The sequence below is a fragment of the Netta rufina genome (assembly GCF_964035555.1).
Source record: "Netta rufina genome assembly, chromosome: 2".
Lineage (NCBI taxonomy): Eukaryota > Metazoa > Chordata > Aves > Anseriformes > Anatidae > Netta > Netta rufina.
Window position 1 is genome coordinate 84,992,085 of NC_140124.1, and position 26,046 is coordinate 85,018,130.

Sequence of the window (26,046 nt, forward strand, 5' to 3'; positions counted from 1 at the left end):
TTTCTATCACACCTATTCCTAAAGCACAATATTTTCACCTTTTCAGACTACCTGGTTTTCCTTAAGTCCTTTTTCAGGTGACTTTTGAACCATGCTCCTGCAAGATATAGTTCAGATGATCAGGTAATCAGATCATCAGGATACTAATTCCTGATGATCTGATTACCCTTGAGCTTGAAAAAATGGCAAGCCTCCTCCTACTCCAGATTCTGAGCCCTCTGCAGAGTTCACTATAACTCATCCATGCTTTTCCTGTGCTGCAGGAACATCACTAGCACCCATCCTGTTCTCCTACTCAAACATCTAACTGTTTTGCCACTGCTTAACTGTACATTTTATTAGTAATTTACATCAGGGCCAACTTCAGATAATGAAGGTCCCAAGCAAGGTGTGAAAATGAGGCCCTAAGTAATTTGGTGCAAAAAATGTTCTTTCTTTTCCATGAACACATCCAGCTTGCCACAGACACAGCTGTCTTGTGCAACTGGGAGCTCAGACCTGCCAAAGGCACACACACCTCTCCGGTTCTGCACCTTTCGCTTTGTTCACTTCTAAACACAACTGTACATCTTCCTTCAGAGGCACAGGCCCCACATTGCCTCAAGAGCCCTCACGCAGGCAGTGGCCCCACTGGTATCTTCAGGTGCCAAGAGAATATCAAAGAAAATGAGAATAATAATCATACAATTATAGAATCATAGAATTGTTAAGGTTGGAAAAGACCTCCAAGATCATCTGGTCCAACCGTCCCCCTACCACCAATGTCACCCACTAAACCATGCCCCAAGTACCACGCCCAACCTTTCCTTGCACACCCTCAGGGATGGTGACTCCACCACTTCCCTGGGCAACCCATTCCAATGCCTGACTGATCCTTCTGAGAAGAAATGTCTCCTCATTTCCAACTTAAACCTTCCCAGGCACAACTTGAGGCCACTCCCTCTAGTCCTATCCCTAGTTATCTGTGAGAAGAGTCTGACCCTCAGCTCTCCACACCTTCCTTTCAGGTAGCTGTAGAGAGCAATAAGGTCTCCCCTGAGCCTCCTCTTCTCCAGACTAAATACTCCCAGTTCCCTCAGCTGATCCTCATAGGACATGTGCTCCAGGCCCTTCACCAGCTTCGTAGCCCTATCTGGACACGCTCCAGGGCCTCAATGTCCTTCTTGTAGTGAGGGGTCCAAAGCTGAACACAGTACCAACACTGAAAATTTGGCCTGCACTACACATCATCAGAGCTCTGAGGCCTGAAATCAACCACTCCACAAGAACACCTCCTCCATAACAACACTCTGTAAAAACTGCTTAGAGGACAGTCTGAGGACACTTGGCTTGTCTAGATTGGAGAAAAGAAAGCCAATAGGTGACCTCTCCGCTCTCTACAGCTTCCTGAGGAGGCGAAGTGGAGAAGGAGGTATCGGTCTCTTCTCCCTGGTCACCAGTGGCAGGAGGAGCAGGAACACCACAAAGCTGCATCAGGGGACGGTCAGACTAGACATGAGGAAAATTTTATTTACTGTGAGGGCAGACAAACACTGGAAAAGGCTTCCTAGCGAGGTAGTTGATAACAGAATGGCTCAGGTTGGAAGGGACCTTAAAGATCACCTAGTTCCAACCCTCATGCCTATCACTGTTGATGCCCTGTGCTTGTCAATGTACAAGAGGCATTTGGACAATGACCTCAATAATATGTTTTAACTTTTGGTTAGCCCTGAAGTGGTCTGGAAGTTGGACTACATGTTCTTTGAAGGTCTCATCCATCTGAAGTAAACCTATTCTGTTCTGTTCTGTTCTATTCTATTCTATTCTATTCACACATTAAAACAAAACAAAGAAGCCCTCTAGATTCAGCTCAAAAAGTAGCATTTAGAATAAAATAGCCAAACATATATTCTAAACACATCACTCCATAGATAGTTTATTTTTGGAAATCAGAAGTGTCAAATCCTGCTTGAAGTAATTTCTTTGCTGTAACTGAATATAGACATGGAGGAACACATCTGGTGCCTGGGCTGTGCATTTATAACTAAATAGAGTTGAATACCAAAATCCAGCAATGATAGAATTCATTAGACTAGCATAATGCTGTATAATTACCCGCTTTTTTTTTTTTACCATCCACTGTATGCCTTAAGAGCTCTTCTTACCCCTTGATATCAATGAGCTATGACATATTTACACACACCCTGTATAAAAGGCTGAGGAAGTATTAGACATGTCAAAGGATGACACAGAAAGGCAACTGTTGTACAATAACTATACTGTCAGTGAGACAAGAGGAAAGTAATTTAAATTCATCCTCTGGCATGTAACTTTACAGATAGGTACTGGATTTACATTTTGTTAGAAAGCAGAACCTTTCTTTTAAGTCCTAATACAACAAGATCACCCTTCTCCACCAGCACTGCTTCCTCAGCTTGCCCGCTGTGCAATAGTGGCTTTCCACCAAACACACCATCTACTGATCATGGCATAGACTTTTCTAAACATCTTCCTGGGGTCTTTCCTCACTGAAACCATCTCCACATATTATCACTCACATCTTAGATTTGGAAAGACCTGCTAGCAGGCAGTAACTCTCTCTCAGCTGTTACGTGACCTCCTTTGCTCTGCTTCTTTCCTACCAACCCCAGCTAGGTGCCCTGTGACTCCTGCCAGACCTCCTGGAGACAGCCAGGCCTCCCTCCGTTGGGCTGTAATTCAGTCTTGTGTTTGTAGGTTCTATCAAAACACCGAAGTTTCCTGGGCGACCAGGAAAAACAGGAGGCTTCACTGCCAAGTCTAGTACTCACAGACTGACAGCAGTGAGAGAGGGCTGCCACATGATAATGATAGTTTGTCAGATACCAAGAGTATTTGCCACCATCGCCCTAATTTTTCCATGTAAAGTCACCCACTGCCTAGGTGCTACTCTCTCCATCTTTCTCTCACTGCACTTGCTTCTCTTCACCATCCATAAAGAGGAGTGAGAGAGCTTGGGCTAAGTGAGGAGTTAAGTTAGTTGGTAAGGTTGATAATGCAAACATCCTGCAAATTGTCTCCACTCGTGGATGGGTTCATGATTACTCCCATGCAGCTGAGTGCCAGCTACAGCCTTTGGATCAGGCTCAGCAGGCAATTAAGGAGCCAGTACAGGGCTTGCAGACAGGCCCCAGGGATGCAGCAAGAGTCTGCAGCCGCCCGCTACCCCCTTCAAAACGCGGCCAGATCCACACCTGATAATGGCTTTCTCTCCAAAGCTGTAGCTGCAGCTGAACAAGAGACAAGGAAATGCAGACAGATAAAAGCGGTCTGCAGGGACAACAAAAGCAAGCTGAAACCAATTATGATTTGCACTTACTTCATACCAGCCCACAGGACTCTTAACGCAAAACAATGGCGCTGACTGGCCGCTTCATTTTCAGTCCTCCATTGTTCGTGAAAGTTATTTGAGCTATGTGCCTGCAGGCACAGGGGGAACTGCTCTGCATTAAATATATATTGAGTTCATAACTAAAATAGTCTCTCCAAAGTTGTATTTTCATTATAAACAAAAGCAGCAAAAGTTCACACCTGAGGTACCTTCAACAACAGAGAAAATTGGCATTTACCACTTAAAAACAGCCCAAAAGAACATTAAGACAATCAAGCCAAAAAACAAAGGATGCAGGGTTGCCTTTTGAGTTAGGGGAGGAGGTTAGTGCACAAATGAGAAAACAACACATTCTTTCTATAAACTATGGTATGCAGGAAATTTATCTTTCAGCAGTTACTAGTGCTATTAAGAAATTCCATATTTTTAACAAGCGCAGGATTCAGAAGACATGAAAGATACGATGAAAAGAGCATTTTTAAACTCTGCTTGGCCAGAACAAAAGTTAGGTTTTAGTTTGAAGAAAATGAAAGTAAAGCACCTGTTTAGTAAATAATTGTACTTGAACTGGTTCTTTTTTATTATTATTTTGATCATTTTCCAATTAGTTATTTTGACAAGGATATGTTTGAAACAGAACTAATTTAAATTTTACTTCATATTTCTTTTCTTTCATAAAAGCATAAAGGAACAAGAAAAAAGACCCTAATAAACCAAGCAAAATGTGTTTTAAATTCACAAAATGTAAAACTAGGAAAGAATCTGTCAGTAACCCCTAAGGAAGGATTTTTCATATTTGCTTTAATATATAATTATAGGGGAGAACATTGATTACTGACCTACATAGTCCTGATTCAGAGCAATCAAAACACCAACATTACAGGAATACACAGCAGTACTGTACTACTGGCTGTTTGGGTTTTTTTGATCAAACTGGGTATTAGCCTGTTGTGTAAGATGTCAAACTCCCAGAAAGATTTCCATATTTCTGTAGGTAACTCTTAACTGACAGTAGGTAAAAGTATGCCTACAGAAGCAAACACCAAGACAGCGCTGCTATTCAAAGGGTGAAAATTTATTCTGGGGCAGCAAACTGTCCCAGTGCAGGGAGCCCTGAGATACTCGACTTCCAGAAGTGGTAAAGGGCCACCCTGCCCCAGCACCTCTCCTGGCAGAGGATGAGCACACAGCACAGCCCAGCTAAGCCACGTACAGACAGCGGGGTCTGGAAGTACAGACAATGCTGTCTGGAAGAGCCCTGCCCGCTCCCAGAGCAGCACTAGGCAAAGACAGGGGCTGCTGCAGGCAGATCAACCAACGCTGCTCGCTCCCAGATGTCCTCTTTCCAAGCAGCTCTTGCATGCCAACCAAGGAACAGACTGAAACATCCGACTACTTGTGTCCTGGCAACCTGCTCAAAGACGATGCCTCTCCCAAGAGCTCTGCAGCCCTTCCTGCTGCAGATGGCCAGCCAGGTCTCTCTGGTGCTATGGGAATGCCTCTATTTCCCTAGGAAAGAAATAGAGCAGGACAAACCACCTTGACTGCCTAAACACAACACCAAGACTGCAATAGCAGAATCCTACCATGACATCCCACATCTGGAGATGAAAATAAATAAAACAACAAAGTAAGACCATGTGAAGTACCTAGACTTGATATCACAAAGATACGGGCACACCCATGCTGAAATCTCTATCTAGGTAAAAATATTGCATGTTCTAATTTTCTTTTTATCACATTCAAGTGTGGCCTGGTTTGGTAGTTCCAAATACTTAAAAAAAAACAAAACAAAACAAAACAAAACAAAACAAAACAAAACAAAAAAAAACACAGAAAAACAGATAATTAATCCCTGAAACTTCCAAGAAAAAGAAAATATAGAATCACTCACAGAGGTAAGGGCTCCTGAACTAATATTAACAACATACATCAGCAATTTAAATCATTTGAATCAAGGACTTCATAGGAACTAGTTGCATACTTAAAGTTCAGTATTTGCATAAGTCTCTGCAAGATCCAAATAACAAGTAAGAGAAATTGTTTCAGGTTTATCTTAAAGACATAGAAAGCATCACAGATAGTATACTGCAATTTAAAGGTTATACCAAAATGATGCTCAACACAGAATTTTCAGAGGACACATTTATATACTTAAAAGTTTTCTTCCACCCTGTAAAGAGTTTTACAATGAGTATTTCAGGAGCATTTCCATGTAGAGGGGAAAGGAAAAGGATATAGCAGAACACAGACGAATCTATCAGGAACAGCTTTGGATAATACACACCACTTATTAATATTTCAAAACTGGTGCTATTAAGAGGCAACTATACCTTTGCTTTTTCTTCTTTAATTATTTTTTAAACGTTAAAGGTAATACATTGTTTCTGTACTCGTGTATTTCTCTAGATAGGAAACTCCCAATCCTTTTTCCTCATGCGTTGTAAGAGAACATTTTGAAGACTATTAAATTGAGAGCAGTAACACCTTAAGCTGAAGATAGTCTTGAATAAAACTAGCACTTCGACATGTTAATTGGTCACTAGCATCAAACGTTCATTATACAAGGAAGGTGGTGTCTGAAATCAAATGTTCGTTATCCCAAGAAGCTTAAATTATAAATGTAAAATCCTCCATACCTTCAGTATACACATCTTTTTATCATTTATAAAACAGATGCTGGAAGTCTTAGCATGCAAACACTCGATCACACAAACATTTTATTAGACATCCCACAAAAAATTAACGTTGATACTTTTGCATAGAATGGCTCTTGGAAATCTGGCCAGCGGAAGTAAAAGTAGTAATAACAACAGTCTTACCTGGTCCCAGGGACAGATGATTCCTCCAAAACACATAAAGAGATATCCCATGGCAACCAGACATACCCAGACCACCAGCGAAAATATACGGAGCAGCTTCTTGAAGACAGGTTCTACGCAGACAAGGATAAATATAGCAAAAAAAATTGCTAGGGCTGTTGGAACAGTTATTAAAAATGCCACATGGTCTTCAATTTCCTGGAAACAAAGGAAAATAAAAGGAAGTTAAAAACTGATGTACTTAAAGGTCAGCCAAGGACAAGATACTCTTAACTGACTGCACACTGAGATCTCAGAAAGACGTGATAATATGAATCAAGTATCAAGTGATATGAATCAAAATAGGATTTATTTCACTGTAAGAAGCTCTAATTTGAAGTACTAACTTCATAAACAACTATTAACCACCCAACTACTTCTGCTGAATTAAGAAATACAGTAGTTGAAGCAGATTAAGAAAACTAACTCACACAACAGTAATGTGCTAGGCCTGAAGGACTAAGAGAATTAAAAGGCAAACCCCATCTGCAGAAGCAGCACAGGTTCTCTGCTCCGGATTTCAAAAGATTTCTGTGGTCACTGTGGTTTGCAGGTGAAATTCAAGCATCACCATTGAAGAATGCAGCTGTCAAAATACTTCCCAAATCAACACTGTGTCCCTAAATCCATAACAGCCTTATTTTTCTGACAGTGATATCTACCAGGCACTATACATCTTGCTTCTGTTTGAAGCATTCATCTGTAAGGCTGTGCTCTAGACTACATATGCACATTTTTCCTAGCAACTGCTTACTTTGAAATGTGTAAGCAACACACGGAGCAAGGACTGGAACCTAACTGGAAATGAGATTCAGAATAAACAAGAACTGAATTTATTTACAGAACCCACATAGTTACTACACTAATATTTTTAAATCATCTAGCGATAGATGCATTAACAAAGAATACAAATTTATTTTTATATTACTATATTTGTTCAAAGGTATCCCTGGCTGAAGTAGTACAGCACTGCATCAAAGTTTGGTTGTACAATCTTCACTGGTTGAGGCAGCTGGTAGGAATTCTAACAGCAACTTGTAGGAAAAAAAAAAAAAAAAAAAAGATTGCAAAAGCAGACCCCAAATGACACTATAGCAACAGCATAAAAACCCTCCACGAATTCACACCACATGCAGAAAGGCTTCGTACCCACTTCTCATGCTGGTGAGATCTTCAGGATGATCTGAAGTACCCGTTTGATGTTTTTTAAGACAAAAACACAAAGAAGTGGCATTTCCTTTCCCCTAGTTTTGTAGTTGCTTTTTTAGTGCCTGATAAATTTTACTTACTGGTGGCTTGCTTAAAGTTTTACTTTAAATCTTTTTGATTTTTTTTCTTTCCTATTTGCGTACAACTTGCTGCAGGTAGAGCAAAACAAACAAACAAACAAAATAGTGTTTCAGCATTTATTTATTTTTTCTTTCATACCTCAATAAAAGACAAGTTACACAGCCTGCTGTCTATAGGAAAGCACACGTGCTGCATGAATCTTTCACCTCCCTCTCCTTAAACTCCAGGGTTTGTGCCCGTGAGTGCACGTGCGCTGTCCAAATGAGTGTGCCCACACCTTCGGCTAGCAGAGCTTCAGAAGCCACAGACCCAGGCAAGCACATAACTGAACCTCAACCCCCAGACTCTGGACTTTGGTAGGCCAGCAGAGGCGCTGATTGACTTTCTGCCAAGCTCATTAGCTGCTACGCCATGCAGCTTGCACCATTAGCCATCGGCCATATGGCTCTGAGACCAGGGCAACCAGCGCCCTGGCTGCTGGAAACCCAGGGAAATGCTGCTATCGAAGCCTACGCCTGATCGGGCAGGCTGCGGGTTATCTCTCCTGTACCATGCCTCACGTATCGCCAAAAAGTCGAAGAGAAAGCCCGGCAGCACTTCTTAGAGCTAATGCTTTCTCACCTTTCAAACAACGTGTGTAAGCTACCTTTCCTTTTTCTGTTTTTGACTGCAAGAACTAAGCTGCAGCAGCAGTTTTCCATAACCCACATTTTCCTTCTGCTTTCCATGCTCTGAAACCAGCCCTTGCAGTCATTTCAGAGAGCTGACAGAAGGCAGCTCATCCTTCAGCTGTCTTTATTCTTTCTTCCCTTTTAAATTTACAAAGTCACACATTTAACCAAGTATCGCTGCAATTGATGATCAGGGTATAAGCAAAAGAATCAAGAAACTGTAAGTCATGATGCTAACTCTGAAATGCAAGCACTAAAATCTTCCAGATATTACATGTACATATGTGTACACTCAGCCTCACTGAAAACAAACTTATGAGCTTCATGCTAGGCACAGAGCTAAGTGTTTGCATGAGCACAGGGCTGTATGAAGTAAGGTGGATGTCATCCTGCACAGTAACAAACAAAATATCCAACCTAACTAGTAATAACAAGAGCTGCTGATTTATGTTGCTAAAGTCTGTGGGTTTTGTTCATCCTCATCTCTGAAGTTTGTTTCGGTAATTGTCATGGCAATGTCACAACCAGTGTCAGCCCAGATTACGTCAAAAGCATTTAACTTAAACCTTCGACTTCTGAACTTCCAGGTGGGATTGCAAAACTCCTGTGACACAGTCAGAGAAATCTGACCCTTCACCTGTTCAGCACTGCATTCCTTGTGTTGTCTGTCAGACAGTCAGGGTTGCAGCCCTGAAGAGAAATCCAATCCACAAGCTCCTGAAGGAAGCCAAGATTCAGAAAAAAAAAATCATTTTTATGAAGACAATTTGATATTTCATTGATAAAAATCATGCTACAAATATATATGGCATGAATAGCCATATGCACTTAATATTCTTTTCTATTTCAGTAATATGTGTATCATATTTATCATATATAACATTGCTTTCTACGATGCTGTTGCTTTGTAACAGGCAAACAATATTTAGATTTCAGTTTAGAGCATATGTACACACATATAGTTAAATATTTATATATATATATGCTAACATTAGATCATTCTATCAAAATGTTTGCTCCAAATTAACAGCTAATCAGTCAAAAAAAAAAAAAAAGATTTTCTTTTGTGTACAGTGACCTCAACATTTAGCTGAGCCAGACATCTTGATCACTAAATGAAAACCTTATTTCTAGTTTCTCCCCATCTCATGTTGCCTACTGCAAAATTTTGCTTTTTTTTTTTTGTTTAAAAATATGCTGACAAAAAATAATAGATCATACTGTTTAAGTTCCTCATCACATGTAAATGAAAGAGATCACCATGACTTCAATGGGACTTCACCTAGCTAAGCTGACTACAGAACCACCAGATTCTGGTGGCCCAAGGTGCTTACATCTTACCATACACTGTGTATATAAAGTAAAAGATAAATTTATAGACAGGATAGAGTATATTTTAGGTAAAGAAAACATGTATGAGAAAACAATTGTTATTACAACCTTAATCCTTTCCAGAAAGCTTTGGTATACATTAGGTTTAGGTCAACAGAAGCAGACTGTGCAACGCAGGATTTTATTTTGGAAATAACTTATAATAATATTTTTTTATTACTCCAGAGAAGCTAACTATTCATGAAATTGTAACTTCAAGAGCAGGACATTTAAAGCTTGTAACTTCCAGATCAATATTTGCAATCATCGCTGTGTTTAGCATGTTACAAGATGAAGTCAGGTGCAAAGACAAATCCTGAAGGTTAAATGTTTCATTTGCCTAACCATTTCCCAAGGACAGGAAAAAAAAAAAAAGAAAAGAAAAAAAAAACACTTTCCTTTTTTTTTTTCTTTTTATTTCTAGTCTCAGAAATTAAAATACACCAGAGGTAATGGAATTAAAGTATCAGCATGACACTTATGAACATAATGGCTAAGCCTACGATACATGGATCTTGCCTGACAGCTCTATCTTCCTCGGTGTTTGCTATCTTGCTGTCTTTTAATTACTGAAGAAATTAAAAAATCTACCCTCAGAAATTTTTCCAACCCCCATAAATTCATGAGAAGCACATAAAAATCTTGTTATCCCCACTAATATCTGAAGAATCCTTTTCATTCATCTTTCCAAAAAACGCCACCTTCTCTCATCCTCCATCCTTTTCCTTCTGTTTCCAGATAATGGTATGCCTTCTGTTCAATTTCAGACAGCAGAGCTGCTGTAGAGCAATTGACTGTTTTACATAAGCCACACGACTTGATAAAGTACTCCGTAAAAATGAACAAACAAGCATTTAAAACACCAGTTTCAGCATAAAATCTTCTCCCATGGTCTCTTTCATTCTTTTGATACTTTCTCCTTTATTCTTTTCATCTAATGAAATTTGACAGCAGTCTACATACAGCAGGCACCTGCTGGGATCTGAAATACCACACACTTGGTTGGAATTAACTCAAACCATTTACTGTATTAAATCATTACTAAAATCACTTTTTTGCTGAGATCAGTGAAACATTTTCAAAATGCAAAAAAAAAAAAAAAAAAAAAAAAAAAAAGAGCACTGTTCTTCAAACACTAAAACTATCTAAGATTTCATACATATTGTCAAAAGTGCTGATTTAAAAAAAAAAAAAAAGTAGGCCTCAAAGATTATCTCACTGACCTCTTTACCAAAATAGAACATCTCCCTTTAAGCAGAGTGACTGATAGAATCTGTTTAGTTACCTCTGTAGCAAAAATTGGTCATTTTTCCTGTAAAGCCTTTTCCAGGACTTGAGAGAAGGAGAGCTACCACAATTTTCAGAGGACATGTCATCACCCTTCTCTTCACAGAAGTAGACAGCATATTAGGTCTCAAGAAATAATTCCCTACAAAGCCAAAAAGCTGCAGAAGTCTTCTGGCTGCTTGTGACTCTTATCCCATGTTTTTATATGTTAGTGAACTTGCTTATGGCTGACTGCACTGGATGGCGTCTGCTAGAGAGCTGGAAAAATCTCCTTTTTTTCTAGGTGTTGCTCCTGGCCAAAGAGCTGTACTACCTCATTTATAACTTCATCATTTAGGGCAACTGAAAAGGTTTGGCTGGCCACCTCAGACTTTTTTTTTCCATCAATTTCATCACCATCTTCACTTCAGAAATGGCAGTGTCTTCAAGGCCAGATGCTGTTTCCACAACCACGCGGTATTTTCTGGATCCACAGCTCATTAAAACTCCTCTGCCTTTCGTGCCTACTGTTTTATCTTTCATAACACAGAGCTTTGCTTGTGCTTCTTGCTTAGCTGCCTGGTTAGAAGCTTTCTCATGTGCTTTTTTTTTATTATTATTATTTTATTAATCTCTTATTGAGCTCTGTGCAGCATGTTCATGAACACTAGCAGCAAATTAATTGAACTGCACTTTTTAATCAAACCATCCTGAAGCTCATGTTGGCAAAGCTCTTGATTTTCACTATCGCCCTATGTAACTGCATGCCTGAGACTTTTCCCTCGGATTCAGCATTCTCTGTTCGGCTTGCTAGATCAATGGTAACAGCATCAGACTGAACATCCAGTTGTTGCATGGAGTCTGTTGTCTTGAGAAACTCACTTCTCTATTAATGAGTCTGATGTGCAGCCTGCACTTGCTTTTAGCACACGGGGATATTTGACTGCTCGCTTGTCAGCAATCACGCCAGCAATCCACAGATGGATCATGTAATGCTGACTGGCCTCACGCATGCCAAGCTGCTGCATGATTGCATATAGAGCCAGCAACAAGTAGTTCTGGATTTGTGGCCAGTTTCTGGATCCATTTCTGTTTGTTAATACACTGGGACGTTACTGGTGCAGCAAGACTTCATTCAGATAATCCAGGTGACACTTTGATCACCTTGAACATTTCTTCCAACTTCAAAATCATGAACAATGGGTACTACAAAATCCCCCCGTAAGAGAAGCTTGGCATTTTGCACCAGTGCAGTAATGCTGCTGAAATCAACGGGAACGACTCTTTGACTTTACACTGCCTGTCCTAGTTAGCAGAGAGGCACTAATGGTGATAACACAGTGACCAACCACATAGGTATCGTGAACATCCTCGGGGCCACCTACATGTACGTGCTTGACTGCACCACCACCAACTTTTTGCCAGTGGATTCCTCATGAGTTCAACCACATACAGTTGTTGATCATCTCCTCTCTTACTCAGTACAAAGCAATTGCATCCAAATTTTGCCAGGTTTGCCCAATAGTTACAAAGGAAGCTCGCCTGCTTCAATGTTGTAGCAATGATTGTCAGGAAATACAGAATCGCGGAAATACAGACTTCACTGCTTAACGCAAACATCAGACCTCACAGAGGGTTTGGGTGTGATCCTTGGAGGTGCTGAGGAACAGTCACAGTCCATGTGCTGTGCAAATAACAGTAACATAAGCAAGGCTTGGAGAAAAGTCCTGAAGGCAAAATACTGGTTGCTAGCGGAGAAGCAGAGAATTGTGGTGGCACTCATTAATGTTCCCAGAACAAGATAGGCTCACAAGCATGGGTACAATAAGCAGCTGAAATTGTATTAAAGAGGCAATTTGATGAAACCAGGGGAACTTTAGGCACAGGGAAGGAGCCTCTAGAAGGTAGCTGAACTTAATCTAAACCAGAAAAAAAGTGATTTTGCTTGCACTTCAAAGGTCATAGGAAAACATTCAAACTGAAGAGGTTACAGGAACATAGTACATGGTTTAAGAGAAGCAGTAATGTCACAAAGACCCGTAATTCTCAACTACAGGAAAGGACAAAAGTTGATTAAACTTACGCTGGAGGGAAATGGCAAAAGAGCTGTAACATGCAGACTCGCTTTTTAAAAAGTTTGCAGAGAAATCAAACAGCCACATGAAGGTCCACGCATTTCTTTACAAACACTAAAACCCTGAGAAAGAAGATGGAAGAAATAAAATGTCTGTTGTTAAAATGACATTATTTACACAATAGACTTACTGAAAACTTGGTAGAAAAAAGACCATCAGCAGAATATTGCTGTTCCAGGTAGAAACTATACAGAAAAGACAGAAAGCCATAATTCAGTAGGGACTGAAGGAGCTAAAACACAATAATCTAGGAGAATCAACCAACAGCATAAAGTCCCTATGAACCAAAATACTAAGCTGAACAGCAAAGGCTTATCAAAATAAATGACCTAGGGGACTGATAACCAAATCAGGATGGAAACTATATGAGGTCCTATGAAATGCAGAGATAAAAAAAGGCTGCCAAGGAAAAAAACGCAACAGGCAAAGGGAGACGTCAGTGACTCCCAGCTAGACTGGCTAAGGATCACATCAGCAGACAGAAGCTGAGACTATTGTCTAGGTCTCCCATGGAAGAGCTGGAAAAAACAATCAAACAAGCAAACAAAACAAAAAAAAATCACCAAGAACACCACCCACATAAAGAAAGAGAAAACACTCAGTCTGATCTCAAGAGGCGGAAAGAACCTGGGTCATAAAATATTACTGTTGAGGGGCTGCTTTGTAACAATGAAGAGGCTTGTTAAGGAAACAAACAAAAAAAAACAGAGCCCAGACACTGAAACTAAAAGCAGGAGCTAGAATTTTATATTAAAATCTTCATAGATGGCTATAAAAAATCAGAGGATCAGACCAAAACCTAATCACTTCCCCCAAGTAACTTACAAAGACCAAAACAAAACCAGAATGCCTCAACAGCCAAGCAGAGAAGCTTCTAAAAATTATGTTTTTTTGTTGTTTTTTTTTTTTTTTTTTAAAAGAGGGATCGTAAAATTTAGCAGGATTAATATAAAGATTTAACATTGTACTCCAAGAAAAGAGTTTGAGAAGTTATTTTTAAGAGTATAAAATAAGTAGTAGATTTTTTTTGAAACTTAATTAAAAGTTGGAAGCCTGCTGAAAAGACTATTATAAGCAAACAGGTGATCCAGGTATTAAAAAGAACAGAGAGATCAGGCTGTAGCAGATTCTGTTTTATTTGTATCTGTGTTCAGCATGGGGTAGCTCTCATTCCAGACTATTCTGTACAAGGGGAACACATCAGAGGATCCATCTCAAATTAAAGTATCAGTGTGAAGTCCTAACAGAAAAAAGCAAGAACATGGAATGTAAAAAAAAAAAATAAAAACAGCACAACCAGGCATGGTTCAAAAGAAAGGGTCAACTAGACTTAGGGAAGAAAGAGCTGAAACTGTAAAAACATGTTTCCTCCACCCAAAAGTGCCAAGTATACTTCTGTACACAGTATAACAGGCTCTTGGTTGACTATTAACACTTAGAAATAGAGATATTTGGCATTTGTAATAGGCAGGCCTGAGGAAACATCACGGTGGTGCTCACGAGCAGTTAAAAAGCAACCCAAACTCCAGAACATTAGTAGAAGAGTAAACAAGAGAGAACATCATAATGCCACCTCGGTGCACTATGAATGCCATCAACCATTTTGGTCCTCCCACCACCACCACTTCAAAACTAGTACAAAAGAACTAGAAAAGAGAGGTTTGCAAGGGTCAAAGCTGCAGCAGAGCAGCTAGATCAATATCTAATTAATGTTTGTTTTTAAGTTATCTTTTCTCTGCAAGGAACAAACGCAGCTGTCCATTGAAACACCTCTTTTGATTTTTAAGGGTAGTGACCATCCCAGAACAACAGCGAATGACTGCCACTTGAGCACCTTGCATGCAAATGTATAATCAAGAGCAAATGTGATACATCTACAGTATCATCTGGCTTGGGGTACAGGACAGACACTGATCACTACCAGAAACATAATTATCAGAATCAGGGGCTGTGTGCCCATATATTTCATATATATAAATATGTCCTGTGTAAGTACTATGCACCCAACCTGCATGATGGTGGCTTTTTTTAAAATGGCTTTTCCCGTTTTACCACATTGGCACTTCTCTCTCTTGATTCACATTCCATTGAGCTGTAACCTCTCACCTTGTTAACCACACCATATACAATCTGTCAGTATTTACAATCATTTATTTAATGAGCTGGGGTTCAGAGGGCCCACAGGTTGTCAGGGAGCACGAATGGGACCGTCATGCCTTTCAGCCATCTAGCCCCATCTGAATCTTCTCTCACGCTGGCAATTACCAAAAGTTGTTTTCCACCTTAAGACATTTAACAGCCTGTGAAAAACAAGATGGTCCAATCCAATTACTAGTGGCTACAGCACTTGTAAAATTATCCTACCCTATGACTCTGGCAGTCACAGAAGATAAAGTGTGTAACCATGTCCCAGAGAGCAATGACAGCTAATTATGCTTTACTCCCTCAAGTGTACCCCTCAGAAGAAGGTTGAGACAATAAGCAGCAAAGTGGGTGGAAGTTTGTATTTTGATTAAACCAATTATTCCAGGCTACAAGGCTAATTAGTGCCCACTCACATCATTTAGATTATTTTTAAAGTAAGTGTAGTGATCAACATATCCTCCTTGCTTGCTTTCTTTCAGATGTATTGATTCTGAATTCCTAAAACTTCAAAACAGCTGAACTTTTTGGGTAGTACACTACTTCACAGGACTCAGGAACATATTTTCAAGTTTAACTGCACTATAGCATGTATTGAGGACTTGTTAGTGTTAGGTCAGAGGTTGGACTCGATGATCTTGAGGTCTCTTCCAACCTAAACAATTCTGTGATTCTGTACTAAAAGTGAAATTATGCCCTTCCTCATACCCACGTAGACCCATGGAAGTCATAAATACTGACGTACCGGTTCAGTCCTTTGAGCCATTCAGTGATGCCAGTTATGTATTTTGACTGTCATTGTTAAACTGAACCTAGATGGTAGCCTTCCAAAACCACTTCACTTCCAACACGGTAACTTGAGAATCTGGCCATAATCAAGAACTACAGTCAAGATGGGACTTGCTTAAAATAAGATCACAAAATTTGAACCAGGGAGCGTGTGAGCTTCAGCACAGGAGAAAACAGTGTGCATTTTAAAGGTCTGTTTAATAAAGATGAGGGCAAGCTTAGGCTTATTTCTCTGCTGGGTCTTTTAAAAATACATTTTGCAAGAATATTCCACAGATCTTACATATCAGCATAATAAGGTAACATGAAAAATAGTTTTAATATTGAAAAGTCACAACTGTCATTGTGTAATTACTTTTCAGGTTTTTCCAAAGGTTTGGCAATTACTTACTAAACACAGCTATTTTTATGACAGAAAAAGTTCTTAAAGTTTACGCCCCTAAGGACATGCTCCACTCTCTCATATGCCTGTCAGTTCATCAACTTCAGTGCAAAGAGACTTCTTACTTCATTTCAAACTTCAGGATCAGGCTCAAATTCCTTGATGGGTATTGCTTCTAGGATGACAAAGCTTCAAATAAAGACCAAAATGTTAACTGACATTTGAAACGTAGCCCAGCCAAATCACTCCTCTGTAAAGGAGCAAAAATTCAGACACAAACATAGGAAACGGGGCACCAGCCATACTGGAAAATCCGACATTTCTACTTGGTATTAGTTTAGGGTTCATTTATCCAGTATTGTTACCCCATCTCGTTAAAGGGCAGGCTAAAAAATACTAAAAATCAGAGACCAAAAACATTGTGGTAAATTGTTTTAGTCTAAAGAGGACATCGTATCATTTAAAGAAGTGTCTAAAACACCACTACCTACCAATTAGGTTTGGAAATTGCTTGGGCTCATTGGGACAGAAAACCAGCTCAAGTGAGATATGATGGCTACCTTCTGGTAAAAGGTAGGTGGGGTGCCAGCAACATTTAGAGGACCAGCTGCTGGTCTGGACAACCTACCACCTGCCGGGTCCTGGCCAGAGTAGGCTGTACCACTAGAAACGACCACCACCACAGGCTGCTTCAGACTGGGAATCCATCTGTCTGCTGGGGTACACAAGGTAAGAGCAGAAGCACTACCGAGCGTGTGCTGAGCCAAATTCCAGGAAAATCTGTTTTCCTAATATTGGTCCCAGGAGAAATAAAGTGTCAGTTTTCAGCCTCAGTTCAGTCCTGCTGAGAAAGGAGCTAGGTAGGAGAATCCATTCTTCCTGGGATTTGCCTGCAGGGCTGATCCAGCTACTACCAAACAGGAGACATGGATGGGCAAAGCTTACCTAGAATGGGAGGACAGTACTTACCCAGTCACTGTGCGTGCCATAGCATCTGGGGTCTTTAAGAGGTCCCACAGCACACAATTCAGGTGCCTGAGGAGGCAGGTGGAAAAACCAAGCTCCAGCTAGTTTTTCAAACCCAAGTGAGTAAAAGGGGCTCTCTGAATAGCCATCAGCTACACCAGATCTCACGGCACTATCCAGTGATCAAACACCATTTTGGCTGCATCTGAAGTCATATGGGAAACGTGCCTGTGCCAAAATACACACTGTCCTGCTGCCTTCTGGAGCACACTGAGCATGCAACCAGGAACCGTTGCTCCTGCATGCTGGAGCACATCTTCCAGGTTAGATAAACTTTGAAAGTAGACCCACGGATGGTGGAAGGAGCAGACATTCAGACAGAAGACCTGAAAGCAAGGCTAAAAGGCTAGTGGTGATGGCTGCTGCTTACACTGATTCTCCCAAATGCAAGCCTGGAACATGCTCTCAACCAGGAACAGCAAGGGACTTTTATATCACGTACATACCACTAAGAACAAGAGAGTTTTGTTTAAAGATAGGAGATGAAAATGTTTTGATACAGGTTGGAGAAAGACAACTGCGAAAATAAGTGTAGAGACTGCCTTAAACTCTGCACAGATGGTTCAATAGTCCTTTGAATCTTCAGCAAAGTCTGAACAAGGTTTAGTGTCTGGACATTGCTTATTTAAGATATAAAGATCTGGAGCAGAAAATGTGTACAGCTGTTCTTTTCAGCAGGATCAGGAAGGAATACTCGAAGAAAAATGCAGTGGGAAAAAGAGAGCAGAAGTCTGCTAATTCACTTATTTCAGGGTCCAGAACCCTAAAAGCAGAAGTTTAATCCCTTGGCTGATTATCATATTAGCATATCAATAAGGCTTGAGCTGACTCAGTTCTTTCTAAAACATGCCGATGCCACTGTGGCAGCACTTGGCTTGTTTGGAATCACAGCTTGGCTATTGCTGGGAATTTAGGCACAGGATGAAAGGCTGAAGGTATTCAGCTGCAGTTTGTTCCCACGATGCTGGCATGCCCAGCCACTCAAGAAATTTGCAGACCACTTCTATCTGTATTAAAAGTCTTTGCTGCCATCAGCTTGGAGTGATGTCCTGTGCAATATGGAAGATTCCAGTCATTGCTATCATTATAATAAATTATATTTTTTTTAAATCTAGCAGACCTCTTGAAGGCTCAACTGAAGAAAACTATTCACTATTTTGATGAGAGTTTTAAGACACACAAAAATGAGTCAGATATCTTCATCTGTGACAAGGAACTTGCAGTCGATTTCTATAATTTTAAGCAAGATAACCAGAGAGGTAGTCAGTGGTTCATGGCAAATCTGCTACAAAATTGCCATACATGATTTGTGAATCCACATGCCTGGCTTGATGCTGATAAAGAGAGCAGACAATCGCAGCCCAGTCCATCACCCGTCTTATTCCCAGTGCACCTCAGTAAACAGCTGTAGCTGGTAGATCATTCGTCACTTGTGTCAGTTGCAGTAGTGATTAGGAGTTGTGGATCCATGGCTTGAGTCACAATTTGTGACATTAAGCCAGCCTTCTACTGCCAGGGTATCCACAAAGCCTGCATCTACTAAGATTACAGTTCAAGTCTCAGTATTGTGCCAACACAGCCATACCCATAGTTTTACCCAGTTCTTATTCAGCATTCAGGCTGTTCAATACGAAGGATGGAACAGGTATGTGAAGAGAGGTTGCCACAGGCACCTCATTATCTTGATGGCTCTCTGTTAGCAGGCTGGTTAGGGACTGGCAAATGAGACAAGCTCTTAGCAGCATTAAAAGCAACCACAGACGTACTGGAAGTGTCATTAGCAAATGAAACAAGAAAAAGCCGAGACTGATGTAGCAGGAAGGAATGAAACCAGACGCAAAGCTAGGCAAATCCTGACTCAGACAGGAAGAAACAGCGATCTTTATGGGTCTGATTCAAGAGGTAGTACTGGCTACAAAAGTCATGCTCAGACAACTAAAGGTACTACTGGAAAAAACAACTGGCAGGAATGGCAATATCCTATGACTGTACCAAACAGCTGACAGCTATAGCTGAGAAAACATATTGTGATATTACGGTGCCTAGAGACAAGAAAAAAAAAAAAAAAAGAAGCATAGGATTCCCTCACGGAATGGTTTAATATACAACAGACTTTAAAGCAGAACTGCCTGCTCAATTATAGCCAGAATTATGTAAAGAAAAGGAGTTATAAATAAAGTAGTTTTTGCTTTGAATTCTTCCTCATCTTGGCAATAATCTGGCAGAATGAGCTTAATAAAAAGTAGCACACCTCGTGGGCACAACAACCACAGCATCAAGCATGCAAACAGCCCCTTCTCAGCTTGTTCTTCAACCAGTGAGGATTTTCCTACTTCATTCACTACCTTTGCTCTGCCTTAGTTTTCTTTCTGGAAGAATGAATATGCTGGAGTTTGAAAACAGTATAGCAGATGCTTTGGCTTACTTTCAGTCTGCACGGATTCCAAGGAACACTTTCAAAGGCTTGGGTATTCTTGGATTTTGGGAAGACAGTTGTTGCTCTTGAACCGAAAGTGCTTTAAATTATGCAAGACTGATCTCAAGAGATTTCCTGAAATTAAGAGTACAAGTGAACTTACAGTACAGCTGTATTATTTTATACAATTTCGTTACAACAGAACGTCTCATGAATAGGGATCTAACATCACCACAGCATCAGTCTGGTGACCTTTTGGTGCGGCTGGGTGAATTTTGCAGATTGACAGTACTGATGTGAACGTTACCAGAAGCACGCAGCAAATGGCCATCTGCAGACACCTCATCATCTGAGAAGCTGCAATGAGAATGATGGAACATGTCTTCCCCATCTGAAATTTTAAGCTGCATTTTCCACATGGACCTCAAGACTTTTTCCTCTCCCTTTCAGCATGAGATTCTGGTGGTGGAAATCTTGAAGAGTTCTAGGTTTGGCAGATGTTCAGTTTTTACCAAAAGTAGGAAGGATTTATTTCAGACAGAGTAAGACCCATTAAAGGGAGGGAAGATTTGTTGTCATTCTGACCACAGGCCCAAAGAAATGGCACTTGCACAAGATGCTTGCAGGACTCTTCTTGATGCACTTCTTTTTGTGCACAGACAGTTCCCTGGTTGGCTGATAAAAATGTTAATGTACTGCTTCAGAATGAGGCAGCTACTTCTGTCTACACTGCAGCATCAGCCAAAAGTAAATTTGGTTATGGTCTGGTCTGATGCCAGAAGACCAGATCCTAGCAGACCACACATCCTCCTTGTTGCAAGAATACCTCCATAGATTATTGTACTCTCCCATTAAGACTGATTGCCTACTTCCATCTTTATTGCAGAAGGTATTTGGGCAAGTCAGTGACATAGATGCGCAGACAACCTTCAGTTTCTTGGGTTTATGATTCAGTAAAAAGGTTGAGGAATCACAACTGAGCCTACCTGCATGATCACAAACTTTTTGGGAACTTCAAAGCAGTGGATTTGAAGATAGGTAATGACTCTGCTTCAGAGACTGTCATCAGGCTGCAAACACACACACAAAACTACTTCATGGTGTTTTAGATGAGGGAATGTAACAGAACGCCACATTGTATAAGAGCTCTTCACTCAACACGTGTGCCACTTGGCCACTGATGTCATTCAGAAGCACGCAGCTCCGCTTCAACAAACACCAACACATCGACAAACACATCTTACACGGTCACATGCAGCAGCACGGATTCTGGAGGCAGATGAGGGCCACAAACTACTGTTAAATATAACCCTGCAAAGCAGGCTTGCAGTCTTTGAGCAAAGGTCACTGGCCAGCCTAAAAGAAAGCATCTATATCTATCTATCTATCTGTCTGTCTGTCTCTCTATATCTATATCTATATCTATATATCTATATCTGTCTGTCTATCTATCTATATCTCGCAGCAGATTGGTGGACCTTGAATTTGGGGAAAAGGGAAAGACCTTGACAGATATGTGTCTTGTTCCACTTACACCACAAGGTCCTCACCTGTGCTAAGAGATTCTGGTACTGCAAACTGTTTTTACTGAACCCTGCATCTATGGACAGGGCTCTCTTTATGTCTAGAAAATGCATGGATTGGGTTATTGGAAACTTACAGCCTTCCAATAAATTGTATCATTTGGGCATCATCCCTGTTTTTAAGTCAGAGTTTTTTGTTTAACTGCATCAGAAACAAAACATCACAACAGCAGATATTTCAGATACACTCACAGTTTGCATTAGGAAATTTTAAAAAGTCAATTTAATCTTTTTTCCTATAAATTGCAGTTATCATGTCCAGGCTAGAGAAAAACCTGTTCTAGACACCACGAAAAATGGTCAGAAGTTTTTAGTACTAAAAACAGGAGAGGGAAGAAGATAATGAGTTTATCTTACACATTATATTATTAAAAGAACAAGACAATAACCAGACAGAAAATCAACCTGACATCTGGCATTTCTAAGCACTGGAAGGCTTTCACAGATTTGGGAAAATAATTTACTCTCTATCGATTAAAGCAGCTAAACATGGAAGCTTGATCTCATTTTGCCAGTTTTCCATTCACGCCAGGTACAGAGAATACAGAGGATACTTTGACACAGGAAATTCAAAGGCTGATACTATCATTATATTATTTAAAGCTCCAAGCTTTGAATGGTCATCTTTCAAGGATACTCTGGGAGACTTGTATCGAGTGTTTGAGGAGATAAAGTGCTTAATCCCAGAGGTCGAAATCACAATATTTTCCTGAAACAAACAGAAACAAAATCTCCCAAGAAACCTATCTCAGTAACGACAGCAGTACACTGGCTGAACGGAGAGTAATCAGATTTCCAGACACACTTTGTAAGTAATCTTGTTTACTCTAATTTTGCAACAGCTTTTACAAATTTTTCATCTGAAATCGGGAAGGCTACAGCTGGTATTCTGACAGGTTGAAATGGCTGAGGATGTGGGATACACCCCTGCGTGGCTGGCACTGTGTTTGGGAGCAGGTAAACAGACACTGCCCCCCAAAACATCAGCTCAGACATCACAGCCATCTATTTTAACAACTGAGTAAAAAATGTAAATGGAAGGAAAATCTCTCACTTCCGTTGCTTTCAGCTTTTTTTAAGAAAGTCTAGAACATAAAAATGGTTCATATTCGATGTACATCCATTTCTTCCTAGCAGTGTCCGATCCCACATCTCACGTTCTAAGCTGTGCTTTGAAATAAAAGTGAGAAATATGAATCAAGTGTTACGGTGAGTCATTTTGGAATTTTGTTTCCAAAACAGGCTTAAATAATTCTCAGTAAAATCTCAACTGCTTTGTATGAAATCTAAAGGAAACAACTGCTAAGAAAGATTAACTTCAAATGCACAGTGCAGACCTACACAGAACTATTCCACCTCGCTTCTATTGTACCTCCCTCACAAAAGTAAATATTCTGTCAAAACAATCACATATATACTAGATGTGCAAAATAAAGACAAGGATATTAATATCAGCTCTTGCAGCTCAGACGCTCGTAGCTGCTTGCCACTTTTACATTATCAGTCACACAAATTTGACTGAGGTTCCACAGCTGTATAAAAAGAGGGTTCGTTAGTCAGACGTGGGAGAAACAGATCTAAACCTTTAGGAATATTTTAATCTCAGATGCAACCAGAGCTGGGCTATAATAAAATGCTTTTAGGTGAGCATCTGGGCTGGGCTCCAAGGGATTTTGCCCAACATCCTGTGGCTGAAAGTCTGCATAGGCAAGCTTTCTCTCCGCCTGAAGTTACTTTCATCCGTTGACTGGAAACTTTAAGGATGAACCCCACCTCTCTCTCCACTCACCCGTCCAGTTGTTAGCCACAGGAAGATAAAGGCTCAGGAAAAAGGTTCTAAAAGCATTTTTTTTTTTTCCTTTTCCGGTATGTCTGGAATTCCAAATGCAGACTGAACTATAAAATTCACTCTTTCTGAAGTGTTGCTCATGGCAAGACTCCGCCAGCTCATTGTTTTCTTTCCATAACTTTCAGTAGCCCTTTGACTGGGACCCTGCGTTGTGCCAGCGTTGTTACCGCGACTGATTTACCTCGAGAAAAGGAATTACGAAAACAAGCAAGCTCAGCTTGTACCAGCAAGATGCAGATCGTACCATGACTGAAAGGTATGAAATTGAGTGCAATGAACTGTCAAGCCCAAGTTCTGCTGCCTTGACTGCAGGCTAGTGTCATGCACATCTCCACCCCTAGCCATGCCTCAGCCTAGATAGGTACTTCCATTTCCACCACTGGCCCCTTCAGCCCCGATGGATAAGCACCCAAGTCAACACACCAGAATCAGAGAAGCTGTTGATTTTGCATTTTGGTGCACAGTGCTCCAAAGCAGGAACATCTGGGCATTAAGCAACTGAATTACTAGCCACCACCGTTATTACTGGCTTCACATTAGCTCTTTTACGCCTGTCCTGCATTTAGTAGGACTAGCACGTTTAACAAAAAGCACTAAAAATATTACTATAGATATCAAAAGGAAATAAGGCACCAGTTAGCTCTAAGTTTAGCTCGTCCTGCAGCCGTTTGCACCAGTTTTTAAGATAAAAGTTTGGTCGTAACACACAAGAAGGCAGGTTTTTCTGCCTCCTGAAGCCAACAGCGCTATGTGCAGTGCCTCTGGAAGAGAGGTGACACATGAGGTGACACCAACCCACCCCTCCTCCTCGCTCTTATAGACCTCAGCTACATTCAGTAAACACACAGCTTTCCAGAAGACGGAAATATTGGGGGGGAAAAAAGATGAAGAAAAGAAAGCCTGAAGCCCTTCAAACCCCCTTCTCCACTTCAGCAGCCCCCGGCAGCGCCAGCAGCCCGCCTCTAACCACTACCAGCAGGACACCTCTGCGAGGAGCAAGAATTTTACTGCCCTCTGCAGCTTCTCCCTCGCCTTCAACGCAAGGGCAAAAGCAGACGGGGATTTCTGGGCGAGCCAGCCTGATGCCGGCTGTCATCCGCCGCCCTGCCGTGCCGTGCTTCAGCTCCCCCGAGCCTGCAAGACCGAGGCTCTCCGGAGGAAAATGGGTCAGGCGCCCCGAAACGGGGCGGCCGGGGTAGAGCGCACCGAGGGGCCGGGGCTGCGAGCCGGGACGCGGGCTGGGTTTGGGGGGCAGCGGCCAAGCCCCGCCACCCAGGACACCCATCCCGGCGCGGAGCGGTCACGGCAGAAGCAGAGGCAGCGAATTTAGGGAATTAAACTCGGTGCGCCCCTCCGGCAGCCGCGGGCGGCAAAGTTTGCCCGTGGGGGAGCCCCGCGGCCGCCGCCTCCCCCGGCAACTCCGCCGCGGTGCCCCCGGCCGCGGTGCCCCCGGCCCGCCCCGTCCCGTCCCGTCCCGGGGCGCCCCTTACCAGCCCGGTGGCGAAGAAGACGGCGAGCAGGGCCAGGCAGGCGCCCATGACGATGAGGAGCAGGAAGACGAGGAGCGGGTGCTGCTGGCTCATGCAGTAGTACGACTCGTACAGCCAGTCCCGGCAGCGGGACTGCTCGCCGCTCGCCCCGCAGCCGCCGCCGCCGCCCGCCTGCTCTGCCCGCTCCAGCAGGTAGCGGCGTCTCCTCCTCCTCATCATCGCCTCTCGCCACATCGGGGGCGCCGGGCAGAGCCGCCGCGGCTCCCTCCCTCCCTCCCTCTCTCCGTCCTTGCCTCCCTCTCTCCCTCCCTCAGCGCCGCCGCTGCCGCAGGCAGCCGGGGAGTGGAGCGGGGCGCGCTCCCGCGCGGGCGGCCGAGAGGAGGAGCCGCGGCGGTGGCGGCGGTGGCCGCATGGTGCGGCCGCGGCCGCCGCCGTGCCAGCCCCGGGGCTCGCTGCGCCTCCGGGCAGCGCCGCCCCGCCGCACGCACACGCCTCTCGCCCCGCTCCTCGGCGCTGGGGGCGGGAGGAGCGCTCCGAGGAGGAGCAGCGGGCGGCACGGAGGGGCCCCCCCATCCCCATGGCACGGCCCCCGCCGCCGCCGCCGGGCCCCCTTCGCCCGCAGCACCCGCGGGGCTGAGGCGGTGGCGGCCCCCCCCCGGGGCGCCGAGGTGCGGGGAGCCCGCCGGCCGCCCCCCCGAGGGGACGCCTCGGAGGTGTCCCCCGCACGGCTGCTCTCGCTGTGGCACTCGCACTGCGTCCCTTTCCCGACGGCTGAGGCGCCGCTTTTAGAGCCGTGCCTCGATTGCTGCCCCAAACTGGCGCTCGAGTTAGCAGGCACGCGTTTTCTCGCGTTTCCCTCTCCTTGCTCCGAAGGGCTTGGTTATTCCCCACAAAGCAGGCACTCGAAGTAACCCGCAGTTTCATACCCACCACACGCAGCATTTGCCAATTTAAGTTCTGTATGCACATGCACAGGGCTCCCCTTCTAAGCCCGGCTGCTGCCTCACCGACCGTCCCTCCCCGCAGGACGAGTCCCTCTCTGCCCTCTCCCTCCAGTCCCTGCTGTCGCTTTGCCACAGCCTTCACCTCCCACAGGCTGCCGGATCCCCTAAACTCTCTAGGGAGAGGAAGAGACCAAGGCAATGTGGGTGCCGCCAGGCCTACATGTCACAAGGGTGGGTCCTGGTGGCTGGAGTGATGCCAGCAGCAAGAGGGACTTGGAGTACTACGGTACAACTAAAGGAGAAAAGTTGGGTCTCCTATGCATGGACATAAGCAAGGGATTCAGAGCAGAGCACTAACCACGAGCCAGGTAGAAGAGAAGGTGGGTAGCTAGGATGATACAAACTGAAACTGACCCATCAAGACCTGCTGCTGCCTTCTTTATCTGCCACTGTTGGTGTTTTTACGTGGAAGAAGTGGTACA

The 26,046-nt window shown here is 42.7% G+C and overlaps 1 protein-coding gene across 1 annotated transcript in view; it reads right to left on the reverse strand.

Annotated features, from left to right (window-relative positions):
* Positions 1-24,854, reverse strand: part of ADCY2 (adenylate cyclase 2) — a gene marked incomplete at both ends in the record, with an annotated part of 200,980 nt that extends 176,126 nt beyond the window's left edge. The window contains 2 exons of the mRNA XM_084281497.1: positions 6,172-6,369; positions 24,621-24,854. Of these exons, the coding sequence (XP_084137623.1) occupies positions 6,172-6,369; positions 24,621-24,854 (432 nt within the window). The remainder of the gene's footprint in view (positions 1-6,171; positions 6,370-24,620) is intronic.
* Between the last annotated feature and the right edge of the window lie 1,192 nt (positions 24,855-26,046).